Here is a 24,014-nt window from a genome sequence, read left to right as displayed (position 1 = left end):
ACTGTTTTAGGGGGTATTTACACTTCGTGCACTTTTACTGTTCGGATAGCTATACGATCACGAGTAAATGCCCTTCAAGACACATCCAAGACTGACTGCAACCCGATCACCAAAACCATCTCGTAATTGCCACATGCGGCGAAGAGAGCGTTCAACAAAGACTCGGTCAGACTCTGTAAAATATCCCTTTCTGGCATTACCACCAACATAGAAATAAAGTCAGGATTTGCATACAACAAAATAGCAAACTGGATTTATAAGCATTTACTGTAAATGGCCCAGTGTAAAATGTAACGATTATACCCAATCACACAGCAATCTACACATCAGAGGTGTTAATAACTCACTTGATTTCTGTTTGTGTGTTTTAATGCACTTACAGGTAAAGGGTTGAAATGCTGGTCCACGAGGTGATTGTATCCGTAATCGAATAAGGAATGTCGAAGCACAACATCAATCCCATGAGCCGCAGCGATACCAAGAGTGTTGAGCCACCTAAACCAAAAATCAACATTATTACAACATAAGGCAGCACCAACAAATCAATCATATTTACAGTCAATAATATTTCTCACAAAAATAGTTGACAACTGATTTCATTATGAAAATAGTCTTTGTGCTTCGCAGTGTTTGAAAACACCATTTCTAAAATTGCGAAGGCCACAACGTGAAAGTGAAGACACACATAACAAAAGTCATCCAAAGCACAAAAACATGTTTTAGTAAACACTTTAAAGAAGGACATAGCATAATATGTGTTTGCCAAAAGAATATTCATTGACTAAAGTAACACGAGTCATATGTAGTATAAATAATGATAATATGACTATATATTAGGGCTGTCATATTCAGATTTTCACTTCACGGTTATCGTGGCCCAAATAATTCAGTTACAAAATTATAATGATGTCTATAAAAAAATTAAATGAACAAATCTTTAATTTAGTTCGGGTTTAGAAAGTTTGTAACCATTGTGGCTCATAAGGCAAAACTTTAAACTGGCACTGAAGTATTTACAATATCGCTGCTGTCCTTCCGAAACCTCGTATCTCCTTATTTCGTGACTTTTATTTTTTGCCATAAATCATTATTAGTTACCCTTTATGTTTTTCACTGGATTTTGGAAATATCTAACCAATAAAAAGTATTAAATAGTGCTTGCAATTTCGACAACACTGTATTTAATTAAAGAGAACAGTTTCTTCCATTTCCTGCGAAACAGCGAATTTGGACATCTGAGGTTTCGGAAGGACAGCAACGATATTTTCATACGTGTAGAATTAATATGATATCAATATCGTCAATACCAGGATTAGGGTTGGGAATCGAAAGGCTAGGAATCGGATCGGAAACAAAAGGAATAGGAATCGGATACTTGAGATTAAACTTTGAATGCCTCTTATCAATTCCTGTGTGCATATTTTCAGAAAACTACATGCGTTGCATGTATCTTGTTGATATCTGCTGATATCTCAATAAAAGCCCTTATGAAAATTAACAATATTTTTACTATAGTAAGCATAGTTAAACTATAGTATTTGCATTAAAAAGCACAGGAACCACCACAAATTAACCATAGTTTCATTATAGTTACTACAGTTGAACCATGATGTAGTTCAGCTATGGTAATACAAATTGTAAGAAATTTGAAAAATCATGAATCTATGTGTATACTGTATAACACAAAACGATGCTCATAAATATATATATTGTTTGCAAACAAGTCAATAAACAGGCTAAATGACCATACAGGTTAATATCTAAATGTTTTACTTCAACTGTGGAATCGAAACTGGGAATCGATAAGAATCGAATTCGATAAGCAGAATCAGAATTGGAATGGATCAAGTTCAAACGATTCCCAACCCTAACCATGGTTTTTAATATCACGGTTCTTGACAATACCATATATTGTGTCACCCCATCCTACAACATATACAGTATTACTTTCAAATAATAAAATAAATTACAGATTTAAAACTTGTATTTTGTTGCAGCTCTTGAGAACATGAAGAAACTTTACTTACAGAAAACCTGCAGCAAAAGTGTCTGACAAGTTATTGGTGCCTCCTGCCCAAGCAGGGCCGACTCCACCTAACCAAACCCGTTTCTCAGGACCATGAGTTTGGACAATCTGCAAAAGAAAAAAGAGAGAAAAACCTCATCAAATCTAATCAAATGACACAGACCTTAAGAAATAAAGTAATAGGGTGTTGTGCAGGTGTAATCAGAGTTTGGAAACAGAATCCGATTCACATTGCAGTTTATTCTAACCACAAAATCACCGCTTAAATTAAAATCAAATCTTTATCGTCACTCCACCATATAAACCACTGGAACAGCAAAATTCCAAGGTGCATTTCTAGACAACATTGCGTAATGTGAAATCAGACATTTCTTGACATTTCTGTGCTCAATATGAATCAGACGGTCCGTGAATGTTCTGTGGGCATGCCGTCTGAAAGCATGTAAATAGATACGAGATCCCAACTCTGAAGCCCGATGCATAGCTCACTGCCGCCTAGCTGCAGGGTCTGAGTCTGGTAATAATAGAACACATGTTGAGTATATTAGGCATATTTCATAATAAACCAGAGAAGAGCTCTTCTCTCTCATGCTGACATTGGTTCTGATTCTGACACGTTCTGAACTTTCAGGACATGATGGACTGCCAGCGAAACCAACACGGAAGCAGAAATCATTTTGGGACGAATTGGCAAACTGTCACAACCACTGCCGGACCAACAAAAAACACCTGCAGAAGAGAGCGGGGCATTCTGAAAGTGCCAAAGAAAGGAGTGAAAGAAGCTTTCAAACAAGCGCTATCAAAAATAAATCCAAATCTTCTACATTCAGATCTGGCACTTGTTCTATAGAGGTCGGGTGACATCACACCATGTAATGGGTTCTAACTGTCCCACTGGGTTGGGAGGGAGCAAAACCAAAGCGTCTTTTGTTTGATATTTGTGAGGAAGGCCAGTATCCCCCCTCCGTTGCTTTCTGGGGAACGCTCAACCAGATGTGTGAGTCTGACATACATAAAACAGGAGAGCTGTGTATTTATAGATTGGGCCTAGAGAAATGTTTTAAACGTTGTGAAACCTGGCATTGCTTATTAGGGGACTGTTCCCAGACCAGCCGAGGCATCGCAGCGAACTTGTAAATCGTAAACCCAGTCAAACCCGAAGACGTCTCTTCCTCCCTTAACGGCAGCCCACCTATCAGACCGGCGGCTTGTTTGGGTGGTGCAGCTGAGGACAAAGCCAAAACCCTCGAGATAAACAGAGTTAATGAGCACTAGAGGGATGTGCGTCTACAACAACAAACCCAACACATATTGGCACATTTTTGGCTTGCACGTTCAAAAACAAATGCCTGATTCACCATAAACACAATTCAAATCTTACCTTCATTACTTTGGTTATCTGCTCAGACAAAGTGTCCAGAAGTCTTGTCTTCATGAAGTCTTCCACTTTGGTTACACGTCTGTCAATGTAGTAACTGCAAAGATATTAAAACAGCGTTGTAAGAACTATGAGATCCATAGTATATGATATAAACAATAATAAAAGTATTTGATTTGGATAAAACTGTCAGATTGGTTGACTAAATGTACCTTTTGGGTATGTGTAAACATTTCGCAGTAGAATAAAGTTAAAGGTCCAATGTGTAATTTGTTGGAGGATCTATTGACAGAAATGCAATATAATATACATAACTATGTCTTGTATAAAGTCCTTACATAATGAAGCATTATGATTTTATTACCTTAGAATGAGCTATTTCTATCTAAATACACCAGGGGTCACCTTACATCGCCATGTTGTTTCTACAGTAGCCCTAAACGGACAAACTGCTCTACAGAGCAATTCGAAACATTGTTACTGAGACAACAAACAATGTTTGTTTGAACATTTCTTTCACTCGTTTCTAGGAACATTTCTCACTTGGCAAATTCGGTTCAAGCGTGTCTGTAACATGTACGTGTCTTTTATTAGTGGATATACAAAATGTACCGAGAAGTTCAATAACACAATGTTTCCCCAGCAGACGACTTATTGAAGCCGCACCGACCCAATACTGCAAATCAACAACTGATTACTACAATTCCATCCGACAATAATTTACATGTCAGCAACAAAATAATTTAGCCTGAAACGAGGCCTGAGACTGGACAAACATCAAATAAAAACAATGGCCAAAAAGCCAAAAACCATCAATCTTGATGTTACCAGTACAACATGAAATAACACAATCCATATTTTCACTGCCCACTTCAGTGAACGGAGTTCAAAATATGAATGAAAGGCATTAAAGGTCAGTCTGCAGGTTTACAAACAAAATAACTAACAGATCCAGTCTGTGAATCATATTAAGATGTCAAAGAAGACAGTGGTGACATGACGCAGGGTTCTTTTAGGTCCAAGAGACGGTGCTGTGAGAGAAAAAAGGGGTCGGGATGAAGTAACGGTGGACCGGCCATCTGGAGGAGGGTGTGGAAAGTGGAAAGAAGAAGGGCCTCAGTGAACCACACCATTGTTAACTAATACGTCTAAAGACGTTGACGTATCTGAAGGAATGGTGGTTCTCTGTGGATGCTGACCCTCACAATTTATAGTCTCTCTGGGATTAAAGCTACAAAACTGTCGAGGCAACAAATCTTCATTATCCTTGGATCTCCAACACCAGCGAGGAACTCTCCAACTCCCAGCCGTTAGATTTAGCTCATGCATCTCCATATGTGGGTGTTTTAGCTCGGGTTTGTGAGGTACATTAGCGACTCCTCAACAAACTGACTTCTGAATATAGAAAGAGATCTCTGGAAGAGAGGGGGAAAGATGGAAGGAGCGGAAGAAAAATAGACGTTCGGCATACATCTGTTTCATGGTCTCCTGCAGAACTGAGAAAAAAGGGCCTCCTAATGAAAGACATAAAGAATCAATCAGAGGACAATGTTATTGCTCAGAGGTTACTCTGTTAAAGCTCAGGAGACTTCAAATCTCAGTTATGTCTCATTTCAATTGTTTACACAAAGTTAGAGCACAAAGCCATAAAATTATAAAATAGCTCATACAATCTGGTCTTGGAAAAATTGATGAGAAATGTTCGAGGTCATATTGAAATCTCTGCCATTTGTCCACAGACACAAGCAAATACAGTAGACAACAACAAATCTAAAAGACATTGACGAGCTGCCAGAAACTTTGAACAATTCTGAGTTCAGATTTAAAGAGTTCAGATTTATGCTATTTTCTTACATTTTAGTGTAATTTTAGTATAGGGTAGATCTTTAGTATTATGTTAAGTATCGGCTAATAACCAGAGAAAAGTTCTAGTATAGCAACAGACAAACAGACATTCAAACCGTCTATTCGTACCAATCACTTTGAATCTGTCATACTGTCACTGTATTCTATTCAAACTGATGTGTATTTTATAGTATAACATGCAATATTAATGGGATATTTCACCCAGATGAAAATTCTGTCATTTTCTCACCCTCATATCATTTTAAACCTGTATGCTTTCTTTCATTTTGGGGATTTTGTCCGTACAAGGAAAGTGAATGAGGATGGTGGCTGTCAATACACTCCTAAAAAATAAAGGTGCTTAAAAGGGTTCCTCAGAATGCCATAGAAGACCCATTTTAGATACCAATAGTAACACTTTACATTACGGTTGTATTTGTTAACATATTTGTGAACATGAACAATACTTCTACAGCATTTATTCATCTTCATGTTAATTCCAATGTACATTTTTTAAATCAAAAGCTGTAACCGTCAATGCACAATGAACTAACAAAGATTAATAAATGCTGAAAAACGAAATCGCTGTTAACAAATAACTTACTGTAAAGTTTTACACAAATGTAAAATCAATAAATCACTAATAATAATCCTCTCGCAATTAATCAAAAAACATTTACTGAATGCAGCTGTAACATGTCAGAGGAGACCTGGCCCTCCCAGCTGAGTCTGGTTTCTCCAGAGATTGTTTTATTCATCATTGGGGTTTGGTTCCTTGTCACTGTGCTGTGTTGGCTTGCTTACCAGGAGACTTCTGATATTAGCTTAGCTTAGAGTTCTGTAAATTTCATGAACATTGCTTTATTTATTAGAATGGTCTTACACTTTCTATTACACTGTGTACTGAATTGTATTCTGTCTATTTCTGTTTTTCTTTCTTTCTTGCTTTGAAAATGCAACATTGTAAAAAGCAATTAAATTAAATTGAATTGAATAGGAAACAAATATTTTATACCTTTCCACTAACGTTTTTGCAAACGAAATAAAAAGACAAAGACCCTATAGAGAACATTTATTTTTGGGAGTGTAACATTTTTCTGAGGAAATACAGGATTTTGAACAACACAAGGATGATTAAATAATGACAGATTTTCGGATGAATTATCCCTTTTTACTTCATGCAATGTTAAAAGAGCCCATTGATGGTACCATTTCAGATGAACTAATGAGAAGCACAACGTTAAGCAAAGAAAACAGCTTTAAAGGGATAATTCCACCGTCTAACTAATTCTAAACGCCACAAGAGACTTTTAACAGAGGTCGTGAGGGATATTATTCCTGGATTCCTCTTTTGCTGTAAAATGATAATTGCATGTCAGGACGTGTGAGAGCATATGGATCGAGTTTGACTGAGTGGGTGGTGTATTTTTCTCAATTCTCCTCTCCGACACCCTTTCCTACTTCCGTTTCCTTTAATTAGGGTTGACCTCTTCATTAAGGAGTCTACTAATGCCACCTTCTCCGTGAAGACGCAGGGGGGCTGGCTAATTGAGAGAGAAATGCAAACCTGTTTATGCCCTTATAACTTTTAAAGGCCGCAGCTATTGCAGGCACTTGATAAAACACTTGGAGTTTCTCATTACTGAAATAATTCAAAGCAACTCAACGTGGAACTAATTAAAGTCATTGGAAGCACATCCAGCCAACATTGTGCTGGGAGATAAAAGAAAGCGCCTATGCGTTAATGAGGTTGTTTTTTATCTTTGCGTATGAATTCAAGCAACGTTTGCCACATAGCACTGCTGAGCGAATCTGAAATGAGACGCTATGAAGCGACCCCTCGGCTGACAAAGAACTTAGAAGAGGAATGGGAAAATAAATAGCCCTGCATATTTTCGCTGGAACTCTCTAAACACAGCATCTGCGATTTCTCATGATATCACACAGGAAGTCCTCCTGCTGACCTGCAACTCGCTGCCCTGTTCGTCTCCAGCAGACGGCAGTGATTGCTCGGGTGCGACTGGAGCAAAGCGCACAGCAGAATCTCATCTCAAGACAGACTTGTTGCTTCACCTCCAGCTGACACCTCAAAAGCCAACCGTCAGCTATAGATAAAGCCAGCTGTCCACGTATACAGCCAAATGCTATCTGAAATACTGCATTCATTGCAATGTCCAAATCAAGATCCACCACCAGGGAGAGCTGTGTCGGAATAAACAGTAAAAAAGAAGAAACTTTTCAGAAGTACACTGTACACTGTTCCTCTAGAAAATGATGTTTCTTCCCTTAAAATAATTGACCGTTTTAGAATACCTCATTGCCTCTTCTAATGCGTCAAATCAGGAAGAACCATATTAAAGTGTTAAAGTCCCTGTGAACCGGAATTTGCGATCGTTTTTACTTCCGTATTCTGAGGCATTTCCAAGTGAAAAGGAAATTCAAAAGAGAAAATTTGTAGGCGTAGCTTGCATCCAATCAAATACTGCGAATTGATTGGATGTATAAAAACAGCTGTTGCATTTTGAAATGAAACTAGCGGCAGACTGACAGTTGAAGGGGAGGAGTAACGGATGCTCCGTCCAAGCCGTCTAATTTACGTCGTTTGAGATGGATCGTCATTTCAGGGCGGAAGTGCATTTTCAGATTTTAACTGAAGATTATGAGGGTACATGAATTTTAAAAAGAAAAATGACCCACATTGATAAGCTATTTACTATAAACGCTGCAATACTTCATGAAAAAAATAAGAATTGTATTTTTTTATTTCACTGGGACTTTAAATAATGTCTTGGAGATTTAAATATATATGTAAGATTTAAAAAATACAGAATGAAAATAATAAATAATAAACAAAACTGAAACCAGAAGGTCTTCTGGATATATAAAATCTTTCTTTTCAAAATAAAAGTCCTTGTTTTAAGATCTAGACTACAGTAATTGATGTTTTGTGTTAATTGATGCTTTGTATAGCTTTGTATAATTGTACACCTGCAAAACAAGTTGCAAAAAACAACACTGGGCAATTAACCACCTCTATGTTACGAAGTCAGAGGATATTATCAAATGGGAATATCCCACACTGTGAATGCAACTCTCACAGAACTCTAGAACTAATGAAGACACCTGGATACAGTCAGGGTGGGGCTAGGGAACATGTCAATCAAATGATAAATACAATTTCTAATCAAACCCATTTGACCCTCTGATGTAAAGACACAAAAGCACAATAGCTTTTCAAAAGAGAAAGCACATAGTCCTTACCTCTATAAGAAGATAATAGGTTTGAGGCTTTTGGCAGAAGTGGTAGTTTAAAGATCATTACACAACAGATGATTGCCCTGTGGCCTCAGGAAGACAGCTGCTCTAATCTCCTGAAAGACTCTTTATTGATCCGTCACAGGTGAGTGTAACTGATCTCACTTATTAAATTCTTAAGCTACATTAAGTTTAGGATAGCACAGCAGCCTTATGACTCATACGGTACTATGCCTGTATTCAAAGAACTGTAAACAACACTGTACACTGCACAGAAAACTACACTATATCACACAATGCAATGCACAGAAACACCTACAATACAGTAAACTTATGCACTTAAAAAAGCAGGCCATAGTGTGAATGCAGTTTACGTAGAGATAGCCATTCATAATAGTCAAAACACTCAACTTTTTTACAATGAAAAACAGACAAACGGAGCGAACAGATATAGCTTATTAAAGCTTCTTTGTTGATGGTATGGAAGAAATGTTAACTGTGAAACATTCTGCAGATCTTACACCAACAGTTGACGTCTTTTACAACACTTCTCAGTAATGGTGCTTTAACAAGATTAGGAAAAAGAGCTCAAATTAGAGGCCTGCATGTGTTAGTAGGGAGTGTAAATTCACCTTCCAGCACATTATCCCACCTCGCAGGTGTTAGACATTAAGGTGGGGTGAAGCAGACTCTACATTTGATAAACAACAGCGCAGACAGGCCGACTGAAGGTCTGATTTCTGACGATCTTAGATTGGTGTACTCTTAAACTAGATTTAAGTCATTCGATGGCCAATGTAGATGTCTAGAATGCCAATATAATTTTCACACCTGAACAGTCTGCCTCTGAAACAACTTTCACATTTCAATTATTTTTTCAACACCTCTCCTTTATTCAACATATGAGTGTTGCCTTATATCTCTATACACAATGTGGAAAAATAAAAAAGTTATAATTTAAAAAGGTAAAATACCTACTGTTGCCAGGTTACTGCATCAACAACAGAACCACCGTGTTTCATAAACCTGAAAAGAATAGAAATATTGTATCATTAAAAATGTCAGTGTACAACATTGTATTGGAAAAACAAATGATCCTGTCTAGCACGCACAAAAGGGCACCGAGCTCTACACCACATGGTGTCTGTTTTAGTTCAAATTGATACATATTTTTCCTGTACTAACAAACAAACATTCAGCACAAAAAACTGAATGTTTTCTCCCAAACTCCAAGCTGTCCCATAATTCCCCTCTCCTCTCCTGTCCTCCACTGAGCACAAACTGCATTTATCATTCCCATCTGAACCGAGACTAGTAGCAGCAAGGGGTGGCGTCTCTTTCCAAAGAAGACCTTCGACAAAGCACTTGTGGTTGTAATACCAAGCATCATTATTTTCCAGCCAAAGTTTTGACTGCTCAAAGCTCCGTCGGGAAAAGGTCTTAGGAGGAAGGAAAAAAACTTAAAGTGCAGAGTGCAAATCATACAGCGCAGAGGAACCAATGCCAATATATCAAAAGCTCAATATGAAAACAGCAGACGTCAATGGAAGGTCCTTGTCGTGATAGGAATACCAGCATGTGTGTGTTCAGACAGGGGCTGCTGTGAGCCGTCGGTTGCCAGAATAAGGGCGCTGTGGTCAAGCATTGACAGATTTATGTCTGGCTCTGTCACATTAGAACTACAAACAATTAGTATCACTCACAAAACCCATTACTGCATTAGACGGTTTTGATAAACAGAACAAAAACACTAAGAATGATCAAAATTGTTCACCACATTTGTGTTTTTAGCATACTTTTTAAAAACATCATACAGCCGCAAAAAAAACTAAGAGATTATTTCAAAATTATTTTCGTTTTTTCAAAATTAAAAAACTATTTATAGGTATGGTTAATTATCATTTCTGCTTCATTCTGTGAACTACTAACAATATTTCTCCCAAATTTCAAATAAAAATATTGTTTATATTTGCATTAATTAGCAGAAAATGAAAAAGAAGCTCTGTATTTTTTAGACCTCAAATACTGCAAAGACAACAAGTTCACTTTCACTTTTAAGCAATACAACAGTAGTATTTGTACATGTATATAGGAAATGTTACACAATTATTTTTTATGTGATAAGCTGGATTTTTATCACAGTTTTCATGGGTCTTGTCATGCTGTCAGTCTTTCAGTCTTTCACATTACTGTTGGATGACTTTATGTCACTTCTGAGGTTTGATTTTGTTGAGATTCAACAGACACTGGACTGGAACGGCCACAATACATCTAGAAATGCTGATTAAATGAAAATTTGGAATGGTCTCTTATTTTTCTACCGTGGCTGTATATATGATCAAAAGCATAGGATGGCAATGTGACAGTCACATAAACCTAAAGCCCCAAATTCGATACAGTACATGGCTCTCAACTTAAAGTTCTTTTTTTTGGTAACACGATTGCTATTCATTTTTGTGAGTGGCTTTAGGAATCAAACGAACAAGAAAATACAAAATTTCCAAATGTTTATACATTTACTCATTTAGAGAGTGCTTACTGTATATCCAAAGAGCCTTACAAATGATGGAGCATTAACATTTTGTAAATGATGTTTGGTTCAACCTAACCAAATAATCTCATTTGTGTTCAGAACTATATGATATATATATTGAATATAATTTTGAATCATCCCTTTTTTGTATGTTTGGAAAGACAAACGATATCAACATAATGAGAGCATCTAAAATCTAAAACATAATCAAAAGTATTCAAAGAACGGAATCATGGAAACAAAAGAATCATAATTTTTAGATTCCTTAGGAGTCCCTCAGAATTCCATCAGCGACATCATCAGCAAAAGCCGCATTCTTTTGTTGTTTCCGAAACTTCAGAAAGCGGCAGTTATAAAGGCTCTGTTTCATCTGTGGTGTGGAAGGAGTGAGTGGGAGGAACAAGCAGCGTGCAGGTGGAACATTGTTCGCTCACGTCATTAACAGGATGACACTTTATTTATCTGACAGTGCTTTTCAATGGCGCTACAGGCCCTGGACTAACAGCCCACATGGAGCAGCATAAACATGCCTCAGCTACGAAACTCCTCGGGCAGACGGACGCTTCCACACTTTCTTAAACAAAGCGCTTAAGAGAGCTATAACAAGCCATGTATGGCGAGAAGCCACAAGGCACACATCAGAAAAGACCTGCTGACCTAACAGCGTTTACATGTTTTCAGTGACAAGTAATACGTCCATATGTTTTCACAGTTATGAATGCTAATGTAGATCTTATGAAAATTTGGAAATAATAACATGTATTCTATATTTTTACTGATTTTATATCATTTCTTTTTCTTATGTGAATGCATAAATGTTTTTTCTGTAAAGCTGCTTTGCAACAATGTAAAGCCGTGAGAAGCGCTATCATAAAAATAAAACTGAATGTAACACAAGGAGACTTTGGATTAATGACATTTCAATGTGGACCTAGCTACCCAGCATGAAGTTTTAGAATCCAAGCGACTATGTCATAGGGAAGTTTGTAGCTTCATAACTACACACGCTGTATAAGAGAGTTACTCACCCATCTAGCAAAAGGATTGCGTTTTTACGCGGACGGCCGATGTTGGGCCCGTAGAGGTTAGCTCGACTGTAGTAGCGCACAGACTGGAGCAACGTTTTTAGAAGCGTGTAATCCTGCGCTAGTCGAGAGCTGTTGACCGATCGAGCTGCCAATGTGCGGTAACTGTTTGGCTCTGTGAAAGAAAACAGAAAATAACTAGATAGTAAGGTGAGATCTAGATAGTAAAAGGAACAGTTCACCCCAAAACAAAAATTCTGTCTTCATTTACTCACCCTCGAGTTGTTCCAAATCTGTATACATTTCTTTGTTCTGATGAACCCAGAGAAAGATATTTGTAAGAATGCTTGTAACCAAACAGTTCTTGGCCACAATTTACTACCATAGTAGGAAAAATTACAATGGCATGTCAATGGTGGCCGAGACCTGTTTGGTTACAAGCATTCTTCCAAATATCTTTCTTTGTGTTCATCAGAATTGGAACAACTTGAGGATGAACTGTTCCTTTAAGTATTCATTTATTAGTAAAGTTCACCCATAATTAAAAACGATACCATTTTAAACTCATACATTCACTATGGTACACAAAATGACACAAAATATATGACTGGAAATTGGTAATAATCATCCATATCTATAAGCTACTCTATGACAAAGCAAGCTTAAGGTAAGAATGGCAACGTGCGCACATGTTTGAAATGACGTAAGGATGAGTAAATGACAGAATTTTTGTTCGGGGAGAACTATTCTTTTATCAGCACTTTGGTAAAACATTTAGCCAGCACTTTGTAAACTATTTAAACAAGGCCAAACTTAAAGAGGCTCGCACTTGAAATCAAAGTGAGGACATCACAGCATTATAATGGTGAGCTTTATAAACTTTACACTCTGTCTAAGTGTATGAGATCGACACAGACACATTGAGCTGGCCAGAACATTACCAGTGAGCTCTAAAAAGTGCCGCAATGTGACGCAATAATAGATATATTAACATAACACACTACGATTATTTATTAAAATATCATCTATTAGCTTTAATAAAACACATTGTCATTAAATCTAAAATTATACAGTATAACATGTACAACATTTCATAGTGTAACTCATGTAAACCTATTTTAAACAATTACAGCTATATAGATTGGTGTAATGTTTTGGGGTGGTTTTGGGTATTTGTGTTTTAAAGGGATACCCACAAATAAAAATTCTGTCATCATTTACTCGCCCTCGAGTTGTTCCAAACCTGTATACATTTCTTTGTTCTGTTGAACACAAAATGAGATGTTTTGAATCCTTTAGGAAAGCAAACAGTTCTGGGGCACCTTATTTCATTTTTTCCTACTATGGTAGTCAATGATGTACCGGAAATGTCAGTTAACATTTTTCCAAATATCTTTCTTTGTGTTCAACAGAAGAAAAGACATTTATACAGGTTTGGAACAACTTGGCGGGGAGTAATACATGACATTTGGGTGGAGTATCCCTTTAAACACCAAGTCACATCGGCTATCAACAAATAATATTCCGCCTGACTTGATGAAAAGACTCCACAGCACATTAGATAATAAGTGAAAGTTGTTTAATACACTCTGTGCTGTTTTGATGTTTATAGAGGGTCATTCAATACAAGAGCACCATGAATGGGGCAATTTGCAGCATGTCTGGTACAGGACAATAGATGAATGAGTGCTCAGAGTAGATTACAACGTCACCAGGTGTCCTTTTGGATTCTCCTTTGTGAAGACGTCTCTGCAAATAATGCCTATTCAAACGGGATTAGTTTTATATGAGAAGGTGGGGTAATGTAATAATTACCCGAGCTTCTCTGTGATTTTAATCCTATCCCATTGGACATGCATTTTTACAGACGCATTCCTGTGCTGGTAAAGAAACGTCCTGAAAAATAATCACAGGCTGTTGAACGGACATGCTGAGAAGTGTGTCCCAACTGAACAAAAAGCATGTAGAGTTAATTTAACCTAGAACGTTGTCTGAGCTTTGAAAAACTGTCATATCTGTAATTTTAATGTATTTATTATAATTATAAATTCATTATTCTACCTTTAAAGGTGATTCCTCAAATATTGTTCTTTGATTATTCTGTCTCTCGTGGATGTATGGAAGATTAATGACATGGCAAAAGCAGACTATACTTGTGAAAGCACTCACCGTTCCCGAGCTCCCAGGAAATGTTAAACTTTTTGCCAGCGCTGTATTTGAGGAGGTTCAGAGCACTGGAGGAGTTCCACGAGTTGTCCGGATTCCTGTGCAGCGCATTCAGGCCGAAGATCAGATGAAGTCCGGCACAGTCGGCAAAGTTGTACAGTTTGTCTAAAGACCTGGCTGGGAAAAAGCCAGACACAGCTGTAACTTAGATGTTTTCATTCGTCAAATGCTGTCAGATTGAGCTCTTAATATTAGAGTTCCCTAAAATATTAAAATATTGTAAAAATACTGTGTACAAAATAATAAACAAGGTTCTCACATTTTACTTTCATAATTGTCATGCTGTTTCAATAATTTTTCAGTTATTTGTTATGTAAGGGATAATGTACAAGCAGCCGGTTGTTATCGCAGAAATAAGCCGAATGCTGACCTTCCGTGAGGAAAAGCCGCTTAGTTTCGGTTTTAAAGTAAGAAACGACGTTCAAACATCACGAACAGGCAAATTGGTTGAATCATTTGTAAATATAATGTCATATATGTTATTAAAATACATATTTATAATTGATTTTTGTGTAATATTAAACTGCCCCTCAAACTGATTTGCAGCATCCGGGTTACAGGGTGTTATTAGTTTTGAGTGGTTGTTATATGAAAATAACAACCCTTGGAATGTCGCGACTGGCCAATCAGAATCAAGCATTTAAATGAGCCGTGTAATAATGATCAATAAGGATTTCAAAATAATTTATTATATACCTTATATATATATATATCATGTATCTTTTTTGCTTTTTATTAATTATTGTACATTGTATTTATCAAGTTTCAGAGCTGAAAAAGTTTTTTCTTTATAAAAATAAGTTTGTACAGAAAAAGATATCTTTAGAGAACGTAAATTATAATTTGTATACCTTTTAAAAATAGAGTGTGTGAATTATTTTTAAAAGAAGAAAACGTTCACTACCGGTCAAAAGTTTTTGGACACTGAAATGTTTCTTATTGTCTTAAAAAGGTTTTCATCTGAAGGTGTATGCCTAAATGTCTGAAATTAATTTTATAGACAAAAATATAATTTTGCAAATATAAACTTTTTTCATTATAAACTAAAAACATTTTATTTAATAAAAAATGTAAAAACAAATGAATAAGTCAGCGAGTAAGTGTCCACAAACCTTTGACCGGTAGTGTATCCTGGAAAAATGGAAAATATGTAATTTTTTTGATGCGCGGAATTTAAGCTTAGAAGAAAAACAGAAATGTGTCAAGGAAAGTTTTCAAAATCTGCCGGACGGACTGTCACAATAATTGTAATTTTGCTTATGGAAAAACATTGACTGATGTTTAGAAATCCTATCTGTTAAAAGCAGCGACAATAAACACAAATATTTCAATACCCTTTGACTTCATTTCCTGTGTTTAAAAGGAAGCAGATGAAACCAAGACAAATGTAGAGGGAGTCAAATCTTGTCAGTAACGCGACATTCTATGCTAAGAGCCTTTCATAAGAAGTGGGTACTTGGTACCCACAGTGATGTGTGCGTTTAATGTCAATGTAACGTCATAACAAAACCAAATTTTACATCAACTGTATATATCTTTTAAAGAAGCCACGAGAACAAAGAGGTATAAGCAGGTCCACATGGAATCTGCCGCCACAGAAGGCTCCAACGATTTTAGATGCCCATCATTCAGAAAGTTCTGAACATCTCCGCCCTTTTGTGTTTGCTTATTGTATATGTTGGTTAAATAAAGGATGCGTTTAGCTTTCAATACTTAAGTAAAAAAACCTCACTGGGTCTTTATCCAAAAGTTGCAGGCTTTGCATTTTGTACGTGATTGTAATTTTTTTCTTTTTATAGCCTTTTATGTGCAGATATCAAAAAGTAAAAGAAACAGGCAGTCTACAAACAGGCAGTCAAGCTGCTAAAAGATGCTTAAAACGTTTTATAGCCTTCATCACAATGTGACCAATTTCAAGCATACCATTTTCTATACCCTACGTCAACAGTCACACAATGACTCGTAAAAAGATCCAACGCATAACTTACTTGTGTACTGACTATAAAGCAGAAAGGAAACGTTCCAAATAAAGGCTTGTTAAAATATTACAATAATGAGGTCAAGATTACATTTAATTTAAACAAGCAGTCAACACGTCAAGGACGGATCTTTCTTCACTCGTACTTTAATGACATCAAACAAATGCAGTTATATGGACTTGTTTACTACATTTAAATATTTTATATAGTAAGCATGCCATACTTAATAATGCTGACTAACTATTTTTTTAAACCACCTTGCCATGCAGAGTGCTGTGGGAGTTCTGTCTGTTATGCGGCCTCTAGCACAGTGAGGTGATTAAAACAGAGCAGTATATCAAAGACAGGTGGATGGAAAGCAGGACTGCGCTGTCAGGGCAAAGGGGGAAAAAAGATCCAGATGTGGTTTCATTTCTCAGGTAACCCTGAAACTCATCAGACTCAGAAGCAAGTAAAGTGTGGGATCCGTGCTGAATGTGCCAAGGTTGGTAAGTTCATGTCTAGTATGAGGGGAGACAGGGGCAAGTTGTCACATTTTGGAGTACAGAATATTTCTCAGGGTAGGTCTATTTTTAGATGTCAAATTCAGTTTAGGCAAATACCTTCTATTGATCTCTAGAAGGTCTATTAATAGAATAAATCTATTGATTTCTTTTGAATCTATTATACATGTAAAAAGATTCAGTTAATGGAATACACAGACATTTTGGAATAAGTTCTTATAAAGATAATTTGCCACTACACAGTCTAATAGAAACTTTTCAGGAAAATTTAAAGGGATAGTTCACCCAAAAATGGAAGTTCTGTCATCGTTTACATCATTGTCATCACCCTCTTGTCATTTCAGACCTTTCAAAATCAAAAATTCAAGAAAGAAAGTCAAACAAGTTTGAAACGACAAGAAAGTGAGTAAACGATGACAGAATTTTCATTTTTGGGTGAACTGTCCCTTTAAACTGTGACAAAAAAGAAAAAACAATTAATGAATTAGAATGGGAATGGTTTTCGTCAACAAATATTGAAACGAATATAATTATACACATTAGAAGCGCTTTAAATTTGGGCAACATTTAAAAAAATACCCCAACATTTCTTTCATTGGATCCATAACCTTCACATTTTTCTGTTATTAAACTGACAAATAAATATAATACAAATAAAAGGTATTTCATTTTAACTTTTAAATTGTAAGCTGGACATTTTTGGAGGTGCCCAGGGAAAATCTGGGAGGGAAAATCACCCATTAGAGCCTGCCCCAATCTGAGATTTACTATAAGAAAAAAGGTTAAGAACCAACATACACCACTGCTAGAGAAAACATACATTTGTCTGCATTTTGATTCAAAATGCAAGATTTAGCCCGTGTGACAACTTGCCCTGGTCTTCCCATAATACATTTACGTTTGCATTTTTAAATAGTGATACAGACATATCTCCAACGTTCTCATCCTACAACTTCTTGCAGTCCTCACACACTTTTACTTCTGTGCAACAGTAGTTTGCATTTTCCTCTAAGGAATAATTCCCTGTGATAGAACAGCAAGTTTTCCTAAAAGCAGCTAGTTTGATCAGTTCCATGTTGCAGGCCTACAGTAATAAGGCAATTAGTGAGCGAGCAGCATCCTGAGCCAAACCCTCCCTACTGAGCTCCAGACAGACAAAAACACCAGGGAACTCAGAAGTATTTCCAGAGAGAGATCCCTTCATACGCTCTTTCTTTATCTCTTACCTTCTTTCCCCGTCTCTCACTCTCCATATCAGAGACAGAAATCAATAACGTCAAATTATAAAAAAATTGTGACAAAGCGCCAAGACTCTTTGGAAGTATTGGAAAATAATGTTGGCGAGGCTTGAAGTTTCACTTACATGTTAGCTTGCCTCCAGTATTTCAGTCGTACTGTACGGTAAATTAAACCAGACAGTAAAAAAGACCACACCTTATAAAAGCGTCGTATTTTAAATCATTGTTGGACTTCTACTCTGTAAAAAGCTAGCCTTAAAGAGTACATTCCTCAATATTTTTAAGGGCTTATTTTGGTTTATGGAGTGTCCGACAACAAGTTTATGTACATACATGATGTAAAAATACTATTATTTCGTAATAATAAGCAGTTTTTATTACCTTACTTCTTGACTGACTCTCAAATGATTCGTTCCGCGATTCATCTGTGTAATCTCCGCCTTTCCGCCAGCGTAGTCTGATCTGATTGGTCAGATAGTGTAGTCTGCTGTGATTGGTCAGATGGTCTAGTCTGCTATGATTGGTCAAATGGTCTAGTCTGCTGTGATTGGTCAAACGCGTTCAGCATGTGTCGCAAATGGACCGCCTATCATTACTGCTGTATTACGGTTTGCAGGTGGTTGGATATTAACAGTGTATAGAGAGAGATGGCGTCGATTTTACCTTACCAGTTCGAGCCCGAGTCTGACGAATCATTCTTTAATCCTTATACAGATGCCAGTAAGAAAAAGGACTGTTTTAGACACTTCTCTTGTAACAGTTAGTTATCACGGCATACAGTGTACGGTGTTCGTATCTTCAGATGTTATTATAACTATAGTACACCACGCAGTTCTTGAAATAAAGACTTTGCGAGTTAATATGGTTGAACACTTACATTAGCGCAACGAGTTTATAGCTAACGTTAGGTAAACAAACAGTAACAACCCCAAAAATAACGGTAACGTTAGCTAAACACAGACATGAGATAACGTCACACAAATTTAATTTTAAGTAAAGACAAAAATAAAGAGTCACACTTACAGGTTGTGATTCGGTGGAGCTTACACGTCCAAATAAAGTTGGTATTGCAACATCTTTTAAGGAAAGACGTTTAATGTATCCTGCAGTAAAGGCGCCAAGATTGATGAAGCAATCTTCGGTAAAATGACGCGCGCAAAGTAAAACGTTCGGTTTATACTCCTTTGGTGTCGTTTGAAAAATAAATAGTAACCATTTTTTCCTCAGAAGTTCTTCCTTTGGTAGTGAAAATAAGACTGACTTAGTTTCACTACATAGAACACAGCTTCTCTTAGACATGATGCACACGTCACGAACGAGCTAGTACAGTGTTTGGGGAGGAGAGAGTTAAGTTTTCGCAGTCAGTAGGCGGGGATTTTTCTAGTGACGTAGGTACATTGTGGTTAAAGATTCGGACAGGTCATGGCTTGTTCGCGTGATTCAGAGTCGATTACCTTTTTTATAAGCTAATAACTTTGTTATTCATTCACCTTCGGATTTACAACTTGGCAGATTGCTTACATTCAAACACGGCAAAATTAAACACTTCATGAAATGTATTTTTTATGATCTCGAGGAATGTACTCTTTAAACTTTTTCCACCTGCCGCTTAAAAATGTATTTAATTTCATTTGGTGCCACTCAAGTTATACGCAAGATATATGCTACAATAAAATAAAACAAAGTTTAGACTAAACTAAGCCAATTCACTATTTAATAAAACAAATTACGTTACCGGATAAAATATGTTTTTACAGTGCACAGTGAGAAAACCTATATTATACTAATCCCAAAACCCAACAGTCTGGATAATGTAATACTACATTGGGTACAAATGCATGGATGCATTAACAAAATTGGTGTCTTTGATCTCTCTCGGAGTAGACCGTGTGAACTTCTACAACTGCGGAACCCAACGAGTGGGGCTAAATTTCTGGATCCCTCCTCTCGCAGTGTAATGGAAACAGAGAGAGGTCTGGATATTGTCAGGCTAGCTATCTGATCACAGACATAAGACTCCCATAACAAGCTGTACTGCACCAGAGCGCTACGGCTCATTTCTGAGCCAGCTTATTTCCATTTATGACACGTGATTACCTACAGCAACTACCGGGACATGTACACTCGAATTCCAAAACAGAGTTCAAAGCGCTTCCATACCAAGAAAACATCTCCAAATCGACGGCCATAAGGCATGCGGACATTGTTTGACGGTAGAAAAGTAAACTTGATCACGTGTTGAATGCTACGCTATACGTTTGAAACTGTACGTGGCCCGTATTCAAAGTAAAAGCAGATTTATTTGCGAAGAACGAACGGCTGGATCGTTTTCATAATCATACGCCACATGTACATTCTGCAAACATTCCTCAACCGTGTAATCAATCGTAATTGCACGCGAGCCCATCTCGACCAATCCCATTACACGTGACGCAATTACATTAATTACATGGGATGTAATCTTCCGCGTTGTATCAAAAGGACAGCGGGTAAGTCATTTCGGCTCATATTTGACCCAAACAAACGAAAACATCACTGCGAGACATACACGTGAGAGAAAATGATGAATCTGGTTTTAACGTGAGAGAGGCCAAGTGACTGATGAAATCAACGTGGCGAAATCGCCATTTGTGTAAAACTTGTGTTACAAATGCCAAACTACTGTTCTGGCTACGGGGATCATTTAGTAATGTGACGTTTGTTCGCACAGTAGCCAAGAAAAACACGACCTTAAAACCAGCACGTACAATAATTGGGGTATTTTTTATGAAAGTTTGTTCTACGTAAAACAAATGACAAAAATAATGAATTTACCACATTCTATACAGCGACCCTCCATCACAATGATCCAAGAACCTGGATTTCAATGTTGAAAGAATGAGAACGCAACACTGGCCTATGAAAAATGTACAAATTTAGTTATTCACTGCATAAAAACAAAGCGAGCCTTCCAGTCGGTGAAAGGCTACGGTTTAGCCTAATTTAATTCCCAGCTCTCTTTAAAGCAATTTCAAGTAAAGTAATTGTTCAATTGCAGCGGAAAAATAACCACGGCTAATTATGACTAATGACTACAGATGCCGGCGAAATCCTCTGTTTCTGCAAAGAACGGATACCATTCCGAGCCTCCATCAACGCTCATTTCTAGCAAGAGAAAACAACACGTCCCAACGTGCATTAGTTAGAGCTCGTTTTTTTTGCGGCCGTACACTTTTAAACCATTACAACAGCGGCCCCTGTGACCCCTGGCTCAGATCATTGTTGGACTAAATGACTAAAACATTAAACAACAAGTAATATCCTGTTAAATCGTAATGAATGGCTTCTAATCTCACTTTCCTCACAATTTTTCACTCGCGCCAGGGCCTGCTGACTCGAACCCGCCCAGCATTTCGAAGATCCCCGTTTAAACCTGAGGTAAAACCGAAAAAAACAAAAGTTTAAACCGAAAGTAAGTGCCAGGAAAAGGGTGAAAATATGGTTTCAATAGTTTTGCGACGCCTGTGCTACACATCGCACAAACCTGGCGTTTATAAATACAGAATTACGTTGCGTCCCTGGTTTGATAGGGCTTGATACACACTAGAAACCTCTCAGGTCAAACCACTGTTATGTTCAAAAAGAATGCAAACTATGAAGGCACCTGTTTCTAATTCCTTATTTTAGACCGCGCGTTTGTGTATTGCGTATTTTATGTCCGTGTTTTAATAGTTGCAGTGCATAAGTGCTCATGTGCACAGAAGGACAATAAAACAGAATGAGCACATGCATTCATATGCGTATATGTATATACTGTATATATATATTATATATATGTCTGTGCGTGTACATATGTCTGGCCATGTGGTTGGCAGTGAAGGAGAGCAAGAGCTGACTGATATGTTAACATCTCAGAACACACTCTGGTGTATAAACATCCACACACGTTTGTGTACACTAATTAATCTTCGCTGTGAGGCTGCCTTGTGCACGTCCCACATTGCTGGACTTTGATTTCTCGCTAGTGTCAACAGTCCTGAGCTCAGGGCTGATTGGAGCAGCGTTTGATGAAGTCAAAGACAAGTCTGAGCGCCAGATTACATCAACCGCTTTAAAACCGACGTCCAAATTCAAACCAAAACCACTTGCGGGGCCAGAGTTCACCACGAGACTGTATAAGTTTCTAAACACGTCTGTCAAGTACTCTTAATGAAAAGCAATATTGTGACATAAAAATTACAGAAAGATTTGTTCATGTGCATCTCACAAATGATCATTCGAGCATGACTCGACCATAGCATCACTGCTATTTCGTTAAACAGCGTTCCAAATATGTCATTATCTGAAAGGAGACATGAAAAGTATGGAGATCAGTGTTTAACCTTTAAAACTCTATAATGACTAATAATAATACATTATTCCGCAATATTTGTACTTTTAATTACAATCAAATGATAAAATGTGACCACAAAACCAGTCATAATAGCACAGGTACATTTGTAGCAATAGCCAACAATACATTGTATGGGTAAAAATGATTGATTTTTCTTTGCCAAAATCAATAGGATATTAAGTAAATGTCATGTTCCTTGAAGATATCTTGTAAATTTCCTACCGTAAATATATCAAAACTTTATTTTTGTGAGTGGACACAGCAAAATCGTGAACAAAACTGGCCGGAAACACGCCAGCACACTTTGCTCGCTGCTGCCGGCTCTTTAGGAATAATTCACTCAAGTTTGGTATCTATGTAAAGCTTAAAATTTCTGACTTGGAGTTCATACTCTCCACAATGTCATTACAGTGGTAAGCCAATAAGAGAGCGTTAAAACAAACCCGTTTCTTCTTAGCAACGACCTGTGTCAAGTGCCTCTGATGGACAACCTTTAAGGCGATTTTCTCAATATTTCGATTTTTTGCACCCTCTAAGATTTTCAAATAGTTGTATGTCAGCCACATATTGGCCTTTTCTAACAAACCACACATCAATGGAAATAGTATTTATTCAGCTTTCAGATGATGTATAAATCTTAATTTCGAATAATTGACCGCAAAGTTGATTTTAACGGAAGTACGTCATCGCCGTGTGTGCATATAGTCTATTCATTCCAATGTATGTGGGCAGGGCGCTCTTTAAAATTCCAGTAAAAAAAGCCAAATATGCAAAAGAGGTTAAGAGGTTAATAATACTGGAGCTGAAATAAAACAAATGTTATTAGACCGACTAATAACATGAACTTTATGTTTTTTACTGTTGATAAGCAATAGCATGGCACATTCATCGTGCATTTTACAGTGCATTTAAGGTTTACATGCAAATAAGGGCTGCATATACTCTGGTTTGCAATAACTAAATGAATTTAATACTGTACTTCAAAAATGCATACAATGAAATCACATGCCAGAGAGACTGGCATAGATTTTTTATATAATTTTTTCCTCACAATTCAATCACATCTCATATTGTATATTGCACGCAGGCTAAACTGAAATTTTCTTCGATATCATGGAGCACTTAGAACATTTTCATCTCATGTCACCAATTTGGTCATGTGAATTTGTTCATTTCTCCAGTTTAAAAGAGGTATCCAATACTTCCTCGACATTTTTATCAGGATAGCAAAGTGTGGAACAAAACGTCTTTCACTGTCTCTTACATTTTCCTCACATTATTGAGGACTGAGCTACTCCTTCACATACTTGCTGGAATTATCCGCCCAAATACTAATGCCGTAATTACAGCACGGTCAGTTTAAAGAGTCGATACAGATAAGACGGGTGAGGCTACACTCGAAGCCCCTTGAGCTGTTTTACATCACCTCTTCAAAGGATTTCCAACAGGATCACTGTATCCCATCCGTCACAGAAACGCCAGTCAGAAAACAAACACTATCTCAAGCATTAACTGTAACTTTATCCCTGTTTCTGAGCTGCGTATACGAGTTACAGGACCCTCACAAAAAAGAAACCGTGTAACGTGTGTTTTGGTTTGTCAGCTTTGAGTGACATGTTGTTGCATCAATCGTC

At 37.1% G+C, this 24,014-nt stretch overlaps 1 protein-coding gene across 1 annotated transcript in view; it reads right to left on the bottom strand.

Annotated features, from left to right (window-relative positions):
- Positions 1 to 24,014, bottom strand: part of hpse2 (heparanase 2) — a 59,637-nt gene that overhangs the window by 20,121 nt on the left and 15,502 nt on the right. Inside the window, exons 4-9 of the mRNA XM_057342253.1 lie at positions 14,232 to 14,405; positions 12,066 to 12,237; positions 9,483 to 9,530; positions 3,408 to 3,501; positions 2,028 to 2,134; positions 381 to 495 (exon numbers count right to left, since the gene is read on the bottom strand). Of these exons, the coding sequence (XP_057198236.1) occupies positions 381 to 495; positions 2,028 to 2,134; positions 3,408 to 3,501; positions 9,483 to 9,530; positions 12,066 to 12,237; positions 14,232 to 14,405 (710 nt within the window). The remainder of the gene's footprint in view (positions 1 to 380; positions 496 to 2,027; positions 2,135 to 3,407; positions 3,502 to 9,482; positions 9,531 to 12,065; positions 12,238 to 14,231; positions 14,406 to 24,014) is intronic.

This window comes from Triplophysa rosa, linkage group LG9, assembly GCF_024868665.1.
Source record: "Triplophysa rosa linkage group LG9, Trosa_1v2, whole genome shotgun sequence".
NCBI lineage: Eukaryota > Metazoa > Chordata > Actinopteri > Cypriniformes > Nemacheilidae > Triplophysa > Triplophysa rosa.
The sequence above is the reverse complement of the archived record's forward strand: the minus strand, read 5'-3'. Positions and strand labels throughout refer to the sequence as shown.